The 10,151-nt window shown below is 38.5% G+C and overlaps 1 protein-coding gene across 1 annotated transcript in view; it reads left to right on the top strand.

Annotated features, from left to right (window-relative positions):
• Window positions 1-10,151, top strand: part of TCP11L2 (t-complex 11, testis-specific-like 2) — a 48,165-nt gene that overhangs the window by 1,809 nt on the left and 36,205 nt on the right. Inside the window, exons 2-3 of the mRNA XM_012644695.1 lie at window positions 5,581-5,772; window positions 8,287-8,422. Coding sequence (XP_012500149.1) covers window positions 5,616-5,772; window positions 8,287-8,422 — 293 coding nt within the window. The 5' untranslated portion in view covers window positions 5,581-5,615. The remainder of the gene's footprint in view (window positions 1-5,580; window positions 5,773-8,286; window positions 8,423-10,151) is intronic.

Genomic DNA, 10,151 nt, shown 5'->3' on the forward strand with positions numbered 1-10,151 from the left:
TTGTTGAGGGCCCCAGAGGGGGAAGCACAGGTGCTAAAACAGACTAGCAGGGGTGGGAGGACAGTGCTTTCAGGTGTGAAAAGTGGCTAGAAATCCTTCTCCCTGATGCTGTAATGCCATGTGTAGAGTGAACATCTGCTTTGTAGACAGTGACTGGCTTGTTGACTTTTATCTAGCTCTTTGTTGGTTCTGACTTGATGAAGACCAGTATTGTCTAGCTGAATGGTGCAGGCATGTATCTCTCTGCTGTATGGTTTTTGCTTTGCTGTGGATGAATGACTTTTTAGTGTTGCTATTTGGGACTGGTTCTAAAGCAGCATTTTGCAGAAGATGGAAATTTTCTACACTGTCTGCAATTTTTTTCTTCAGAGCTCCTCTGACTCCCTGTCCTTTACTATACATATGTGAATGCTCGTCCTTGCACCTGACCTTGATCCGGTCTTGAAGGGTGGTACCCACTAGGTATTTCTTGAAATTTCTCTTTTCCATGAACTAACCTCAACTGAATGGGTTCTGTTCCTCAGGGCCCTGCTGGGTAATCTGAATAATTCACTCCAAAATGTTTATGACTCATACTAGCTATAAGCAGTTAACCCTTTTGATAATATTTGGGTTTTAACTAGGGATTTTGCAGTGATTAAAGAATGGCTCCCTGCTACAGGATTTTCAGTCACTCTAGTGGGGAGATTGAAAGTCAATTTGGGTGACTCTTTCAGTAATGTCCTTCATGAAATAGCACTTAAGAAGCTATTCCAGGATAAAGTCAGCTTGCTACCATATGTGAAAGTGTCCACATGGCGATGGATAGATCGATCTGGCAGAATAGGAGTGGAAAGAATGAACAGCACACCAAATTTCCTCCAGCTGTCCTAGAGCAATACAGAGCATGGGCTTTAGGGATCTACTGCCTCAATTTAAGTTGTACCTCTACGTTGCTGCGAACCCTTGGGCAAGTAATGCAACCTTTCTGAGTCTCAGGGTCTCATTATAAAATGGGACTAATAAGAATACCTTAGCTAACAGGTTGTAATGAGGATTCAAGGAGATAAAATATTTAAAGCACTTATATAAACAGTTATTGAGTACTTACATTGTTGAGGTCATAATAAGCACTCAGTGACTGTTAGCTCTAATTGTTATTATTTGCTATTAGTGAGTATTAAGAGGGTGGAAAGACACAATGTAATAGTTTCTTTAGGCTCCTGGAACTGTGAATCTTTGCTAGTTTGAATTATTGGTACCTCAGAAATGTGTTGAGGTAGGCACTGAGAATTGGAGAGGGGAGATATAGCTTCTTCTCACAAACAGCTTAAAATCTAGTGGGGAGACAGCTATGCATACAACAACTATAGTACTTTAAGTGACTACACAATGAGAATATGAGCAATGCGAGGGAAGCAGAAGAGAAGGAAAACCCAAGTTATCTTAGGAATAATAGGAGTGTGGCATAATTTGTTCATGCAATGATATTCATAGAGCTCCCACTCTACCCCAGGCAGTGTTCTAAGCTCTATATAGCTCATTTAGATGCTGTGAGTGGGGATATCAGGGAAGGTCACCTTGAAATTGTGACATTCAATTTCAAATCTGAATGACAGCAAGGGGCCGACCACATGGAGGTCAGGAAAAAGAACATTCCAGGGGGAAAGAATAGCAGGTGCGAGTGTTCCAAAGTAGGAAGTTGGGCATGTTGGAGGAACCCAAAGAAGGCTGTTGTGTCTGGATTATGAAGGGTTGGGGGAGAGTGGTACAGAATGAGGTGGGCAGAGGTCAGATCACAGAGGATTGTAAACCATGGCCATGAGATTTCTTAGGAAAAGGGAAACCACCTGGGGGTGAACTCTTAAAAGGGATTATTTAATTTGCCTTTTCTGGAGGGCTCTGGCCTATTTCCTGTTTTATTCTTTAGGCACTGTTGAAGGACACTGGGACAAGTTAGACTGTTTAGAAGAGCTTTTATTGTAGAATGGTATTCAAACTGTCACAGAGGTGGGAAAAATCAAAATTTAAAAACTGCAAGACACTGGACTATTCTGAATTAGAATCTTGAAGTTTCAGTTCAGTACTCCATCTTCTCTTTTAAGTTTTTATTTGGAAGTACTTTGCAAACTTAGAAAAAAATTTGCAAGAATAGTACAAAGAATACCCTGTGGTCTACCTTTTATTCAGATTTACCTATTAACATTTTGTTCCACGTGCTTTATTGTTTTCTCTCTTTCTCTTTCATCTGAATCATTTGAGAGAAAGTTGCGTACATCCTGGCCTTTTATTCCTAAATACATAACCATGGTGTGTTTCAACTTCAGTATATTTAACGTTGGAATACAGACAGTAGATGCAAGTATTGTAACAATGCTATCAATTGACCAATAATGTCCTTTATAGCATTTTTTTCTTCCAGTACAGGATCCAGTCTAGAATAACCTATTGCACTCAGTTATCAAGTGCATTTTCATCTGGAGCATATCCTCAGTCTTTCTTTGTTTTTTATGACATTGACATTTTTGGAATTCATAACTTGTTTTAATGAGTATAATAGTTGACATCTGTTAGACACTTACTAGGAGCTTAAGTACTTGATGTTTCAGTACTGAAGTAGAAGACTATTTTAGCTAAGCTTCACAACATTTCTACAAGGTAAATACTATTATTTCCCCATTTTACAAATGATAAGTAAGTTCTCTGTCTCCGGTCAGTAAATATCAAGAGCTAGGATCAAGAACCCAGTCTGCCTGCTTGTTCTTACTGCTTCAGTGACATGTGTATTATCATTGGGGTACCTTTGCAATCCTGAACCAGTACAGGACCATTTGCAGGTAGAGCTTGCTACAGAAAGGAAGTAAGAAAGTAAAATTGGACACAAGTTGAGAAATCAACAAGCAAATTAAAAACCAAACTCCCCTCTATCTGTGGTGAGTCATAGGACTAGCCCCTTTAGCTCCCTGTACCATTCCCTACTCTCTTAAATGTTAGTTGTCATACTACCATTCATTCATCCATTCATTTATTCAACAGTAAATATTTAAGTACCTGCTGCATTCCAGGCACTGGCCTCAGAAAGAATGACATAATATTGTATTTATTATCATAAAATGATGGAACTATACAATAAAAAATGTGAATATAACAGTACTTTATTTTCTTTGAATAATGACCCTTTATAGTGTTAGAGGCTTTACCTGGAGTTATCTTCTGTCTTTACCTTTTACTTCACCTTTGACCAGTGATTAAATCCTCCAGGTAAGATGAGATGTGGTATCCCTGAAAACTTTGATTTACTTGTGAGTTGCAATGGTGAAGTTTAGGTAGATCTAAGTTTGTATAAGAAGAATTACCTGTCTTAAAGAAACAGCCTGGTGTCATTATTACCAGTCCAGGAGAGTATCCAAAATAGTTTTAAAAGCAGTCTAATTACCCTCAATGCCTTCTGAATCAAATAGCTTTGTCCTCAGATGACTTATTTGGAAACTTGAGACCGAGAAAGGTAAGAGCAGGTGTGAAGGAACTTGCAGAAGACCATTCACACTACCATTTGCTTTTGGCTTTTATATTTCAAACAAATGCACGAGTTCTGTCCTAGGTTAACTACTAGCCATGTCTACCTGTAGAGGAACATGCTTTCATCATCCTGACATAAAACTATTCTTCCCTCTGGAGTTTTTTAATTCTTGAGGCGATGACATTAACAAACAAAAAGTTAATAATAGCAAACATCTGTATATTTTTACTCTGTCAGTGACTGTTCCAAGCACTCTCCATGTATTGACTAAATGAAATCTCACACCAACCCTATGAGTTAGATATTATTAGTGTGTCTGTATGAGGAAACAGGCAATTTCTTAATAAAGTAATAATGGGCATTTTTACTCCAAAGATAGGCTTTTGCTTGGATACACTACAGTTGTAATGTGGAGGCTTCTACCAACTAAATAGGAGTTTCTAAACATTTTGAAGCTTTTAAATTTTCTGTCATGGCCACTGGGCTAGGACTTCTACCTCCAGTGAATTGTTGGCAGAAAGTGTAGTTGTGCATTATTAAGCATGCCTGTCATTTGATTTCTCAGAACTTGTAGTGATGCCTCATGGAACTCTGGGTTTGAGCATCTTAGCAATTCCTAACTGAAAGAAACCTTATAACTGGCCCAACCCTCTCAGAAACGTGAGGTGAAGAGAGCAGATATCATGTGCATAAAGTCATACAACGATTTCATGGTGGACCCAGGCCCCAAACCCTGGATTCCAACTCCTAACCCAGAGCTTTTTATTTTTTAAATCTTTATACTTTTCTGCCTTGTTAAACACATTAAGAAAGCTACCAAGCATGCTGTCCAGCAGGAGTAGAAAAATGAAATGGATAGTTATAACTATTAAGCTAGTTCATAAATTTCCATGACTGGAAGCTTTTATTCACTTTTACTTGGAAAATCAGCCAAAGCTGGTTTGAAGCAGCTATAGTAGAGAAAAATTAAGACCAGGGCATACTAAGCACAGCTGTTACATTACAAGAGAATGACTAAAAAAAAATAATAAAGGGGAAACAAACTTTAAAGTATTCAAACCAAGAGTATGACAAGGACCTGGGAATTTTGAGTTTTATATCAAATAAAACAGGCTTAGGCAGTAGATTCTCTGCTCTAGGGCTTGAACTTTGGCAGTCCCAGGCCTGTAAACGTGTAGTGATATCAGCTTGCAAATGTTCTGGTTGAAGCTGTACCAAATGGGATTCAGTTATTCTGATTTAGCTGACACTGAATGAATACTTGTCATATACTTGGCACTGGTAGTGGACAAGACACAATCTCTGCCTTATTAAGGAAATTCAGAAGTGGCCGTGGGAAGAAAATGTACAAGAGACTAAGTGCTCTTGTGGAGCTGCAGGAGATATGCTCCAGATGTGCAAAGAGGAGTGCCATTAACTCTGGCCGGGTGTGCCTGTAGTCCCACCTACTCGGGAGGCTGAACCAGGAGGATTGCTTGAGCAATTTGAGGTTGCAGTGAGCTATGATGACACCATTGCACGTTAGCCCGGGCAACAGAGCAAGACTGTGTCTCAAAAAAAAAAAAGAAAGAAAGAAAGAGAGAGAGAAAGAAAGGAAGAAAGAAAGAAAGATTTATCCCATTCAATCTTCAGGCAACCCTATTAGATTAGTCTATCAGTCCAGTTTCACTCATGAGGTAGGTGGTTAAGTGACCTCCACAAGGTCACATGGCAAAAGATAGAGTGAACAGTCTGACTCCAGAGTCCCACACTTATATCTTGCTATGTTTTAGAAGCCCTGGGACAGAGAGTGTGTGTTCTGTGGTGTGTTTTGTTTTGTTTTTTAAGGATCTGTCATTACTTAGAGCTGCTCCATGTTTACGGTGGTTACGTCCTGAGTAAACTCACACCTATGGCTGTGGAATCCCTTTTCTGGAAGGCCATCTTGATGGCCTAGTGGTGGGGGAAGGACAAGGTCATCTTCTGAGGGCCTTTCTAACATTGTGACACTTGTGGGTACGGCTGTCTACACTGGAAGAAGCATTGGCGCTGCCACTGGAAGTACCACAGAATGTTGACGCAAGGTCTGTTTGTCTGTGCAGGTGCCGTCTCTTTATCCATACTTAAGTGACACAAAATGCCCTTCAATGGTGAGAAGCAGTGTGTGGGAGAGGACCAGACAAGCGATTCAGACTCTTCACGGTTTTCTGAAAGCATGGCTTCACTCAGTGACTATGAGTGTTCCAGGCAGAGCTTCACAAGCAGCTCCTCCAGCAAATCCAGCTCTCCTGCTTGTGAGCCGACAGGGGAGCAGGGGCTGGGGTGGTGGGGGTACTTCTAGAGTTGTGTGTTGGATTTGAAAACTCAGAAGTGGCTAAGAGCAACAGACTTCCCCTCCTTTCTAGATGTACCAGAATAGCTCTGCAGAGACATTACAGCTTTCTTGGACAAATTCTCAGAAATAAATAGCCACTAAAGTTTACAACCTGCCAATTTTTATTTTAATCACTGTCTCTGATCTGCTTTTGTTTGACCATAAATCAGGACTTCAACCCTGTCTGTCATTTCTTCCAAATGGCAAAAAGCCACTCCTCGCAATTACTTCTTGGACTACCCTCAAGGATAAATTAAAATTGGTCTTGTTTGATTGTTTCTGATTTACATTGAAGGAAAAATTGCCTTCATTGAAGGGTCAGGAAGGAAGTGAAATAATCTATAGGGTTTCTTACTGATTTCAAAATTGTTGTGCAATTCACCCCAGAAAGGTACCCGAGAGAATTACTACACTAAGGGTGTGAGAAAGTTAAAAAAGAGGCCACAGCAAAGGGAGATATCTTTTTGCTTTTTTGTATGTGGAAAGTAGAGATGTGTAAAGCAGGTGTGTTTGCCTTTTTTTTTTTTTTCTAGTTTTTTAATTGGCATTTTGTTTAGGAAGTATAACACCTTTAACTGACAAAGCAAATGCTAGAAAAAGCAACTAATGTTTTATTATGATTAAATGTCCACTTCTAAAATATTTGTTCATTTGTATTTATTTCAAATTTATACATTCTCATTTTAAAAACCTTGGAAAATACATAAGTATAGAGAAAAGAAAGCATTGCCTATAATACCACCCAAAGACGACAGCTGGCAGTGCATTGCCATATCTTTATCCTTCACACAGACATATGTGTGTATATATGTGTGGACTCTTTTCACTTACTATTATAACTAAAACATTTACTCATGATTCTATATTTTTGAAACATTGTTTTTATGACTATCTACTACTTCATGAAGTGAATATATTTAAATTTACTTAGCCATTGGCTTATCATTGGACATTTAGCTTCTTTTTCTTTTTTTCTTTCTTTTTTTTTTTTTCTGTTGCAAATAGTGCTTTATGAACATCTTAGTGCATAAAGCCTTTCTAGAAATTCCTTTGGGTATCATTGGATTGTTTGACCAAAGAATATAGATATTTTTAAGGAGAATTTTGAGGCAGAGTTGGCAAAAGAATAGCAGCCTCAGGTTTCTGTGCCTTTTCTCACTCATACTGTATAGGGGTTGATGCACCCTAGGCACCCTGAAGAAGCATTTTACTAATTCTGTGTGTCATCTTTCTTTTTCTTCTTCCTCCTCTTGTCCTCCTCCCCCCAACTCCTTCTTAATAAAAAAAAAAAAAATTAGGTGGCTGGGCGCGGTGGCTCACGCCTGTAACCCTAGCACTCTGAGAGGCCGAGGCGGGAGGATTGTTTGAGCTCAGAAGTTCGAGACCAGCCTGAGCAAGAGCGAGACCCCCATCTCTACTAAAAATAGAAAGAAATTAGCCGGACAACTAAAAATATATATAGAAAAATTAGCCGGGCATGGTGGTGCATGCCTGTAGTCCCAGCTACTTGGGAGGCTGAGGCAGAAGGATCCCTTAAGCCCAGGAGTTTGAAGTTGCTGTGAGCTAGGCTGACACCACGGCACTCTGGCCCAGGCAGCAGAGTGAGACTTTGTCTCCAAAAAAAAAAAAAAAAAAATTAGGTAGCAAAGTATTGCCTGTCAGTGCTGTCATTTGAGGTCATGATTTTTAATTAACAGAAGCTAAGATTTCCAACAGTGATTTTAAAACAACATGATTTATTAAAATAGTTTCTTAGTATAATCTTTAGAAATTACTCAAATTCTTTACTACTTCCTACTGAGAAGTAGATTATCCAGTTTCCCAGATTTATTGTATTTTACTTTAATTATGTAAATTTCTTGAGTTCTTACTATGGTCTTCTTTACTTAAATTATCTCATTTAATCACCTCAGGCTAACCCTGTGAGGAGGTAAGTGATGCCTCAATGAAATCAAATGAGAACTATCAGCTGGCAAAATTTAGAATTGAACTTAAACATTATATTATACTGCCTATACATTTAGAAGTTATGGTTTTAAAAATCAGTTATTTCATATCGAATCTGCTTAAGTTAGTGAGACTTCTGAATTACAGAATGAAAAATAGTCTTATCTATTTCCTATATAATACATGTGGTGCAGGTATCAATAGGCACTAAAAATGAGGCCTATCTTAATAGGCCTATAATAATAAGATTGTCCCGAAGTATTTGAGAGTTTATTGTCAAATATGGTAATTGAAGGTGTTGAAGGAGCTTTTAAATTCTTGAAGTCTTTATTAAGCTAGAGAATCCACCTATTTTAGTGTATATTCTCCTTACTTTTAAAACCCTGTTATATCCAGTGTAATAAATTAAGCCTTGCCTGTATCAGTAGGCTTTGTTGGATGGCAACTTCTCTTCTACAGCGTTAACTGGCTTTTGTTTTTCTTTCAGCAACAAGCCCTCCCAGGATTGTAACATTTGATGAAGTGATGGCTGCAGCTAGGAACTTATCAAACATGACTCTTGCTCATGAAATTGCAGTAAATGAGAACTTCCAATTGAAACAAGATGCCCTCCCAGACAACAGGTAACCCGAAGGCATTCGTTATATGTAAAACTGTGCTGAAGATTTTTTGTGTGTGTGTGTGAGATATACACTTAAATATATTTGCACTGATTGCCGAAGTTCTTATATAATATCCACAGGGGGCAAACATTATTTAGTTCTCTAACAGGGTCTTATACTTGTTTTAAAAAACATTCCTCTAGAGTACATGTTACCCGTAATCTTCAGAACTCAGTTTATATGTCACTTCCTGAGGGAAGCTTTTCCTGACCTTCCATACAGTTAATCCCTTTGCTAAAGATTCCTGTAGCTGCTGTTACCTCCCCTCTGTTAAGAGATCTTATAATTTTATGTTCAGTGTCCATCTTCCCCACTTTACCAAAAGCACCATTAATGGAGGAACTATGTCTATATTGTTTGCTGCTCTCTCCCTGTTGCCTAGCATAGTGCCTGACATACAGTATGGGCTGAAGAAATATTTGCAGATTGATTTATTAAAAATCGATATTCAGGTTGTGAAGGATAATGAAATGCACCTGAACTGACAGAGTGCTAAGAATAGGCAATCCAGAAATACGTGGAGGTAGGAATCGTAGCTGCAAGGGGCACTTCCTGGGTAACCTCACCTCCAGGGACCTCTAGTTGGAGCCACACCCTTATATCCTTTGCTGTCAGTGGCTTACAGATTTCCTGGGACAAAGAGGAGAAAAGGCTTGAGACTATCATTACGGATAAAGCATCTTTAGAAGCAAAGCTGGCTCATGGATTGAATTTCAACCTCATAGTGCCAATTATAAATCCTGAGGCATTCTCTCTATCAATTAAGATAACTTAGAATATTTGATCCCATTTAGAACTTTCGTTTTTAAAGCAGGAAAATAGGTAAATATAATTTTCCTTCTTTTCAATGTGGATCATAATCTTCCTTGGGATATTGTTTACATAATAATAATTTTTAAGATTACCATCTAAAATAGGTATATCTATTTGATTTTCTTTGGTAACTGTGTTTTGCTGTGATCTGTTATACCAGCTCTACTGCTGTATCCCTCGGGTAGGCCACCATCATATCTGCCTGGACTCTTTCAGTCCTAACTGGTTACCCCCTCTCCATTCTTAGCTCACCACAGTCCATCTTCCATACCCACACAGTAACTATAATGATCTTTCTAAAGGATAAACCAGATTAGAATATTTCTTTACCAAAAACTCTCCAATGGTTTCCAGTACACATAAAATAAAAATCCAGACTCTATTATGGCCTGGATGCCCTACTTCCCAACCCTGTCTTAGCACTTTCCCTCCCTCATGCTATGCTTCGGCCATGTCGGCTTCCTTCTTGATCTCAGAGTACACCACGCTGAATCAGAGACTTTGTTACTACTTCTTTTTGAATGTTCTTTTCCTAGATCTTCATATGGCTCTTTCTTCTCCCCGTTTGAGTCTGAACTCAAAGGTCACTGCTTTAGAGAAGCTTTCTTCAACCACCCAGTGAAATCAGCACTCTCTCCATTACTGTCTACTACATTGTCTTACTTTGTCCTCCTCATAGATCTGAAATTGTCTTACTAATTTTTAATATGTTTTTCATCTTTCTGTCCCTGAAACATATAAGCTTTTTGACGTCAGAGACTTTCTTTTCACTGAATATCTGCAATTCCTAAAACAAGGCCTCATACATATCGAATGTTCAATAAACATTTATTGACTGACTGATACAAATGAATTTTTAAAGTTAAAATTAGTTTTT

Source organism: Propithecus coquereli, unplaced genomic scaffold (genome assembly GCF_000956105.1).
Source record: "Propithecus coquereli isolate 6110/MARCELLA unplaced genomic scaffold, Pcoq_1.0 Scaffold218, whole genome shotgun sequence".
Lineage (NCBI taxonomy): Eukaryota > Metazoa > Chordata > Mammalia > Primates > Indriidae > Propithecus > Propithecus coquereli.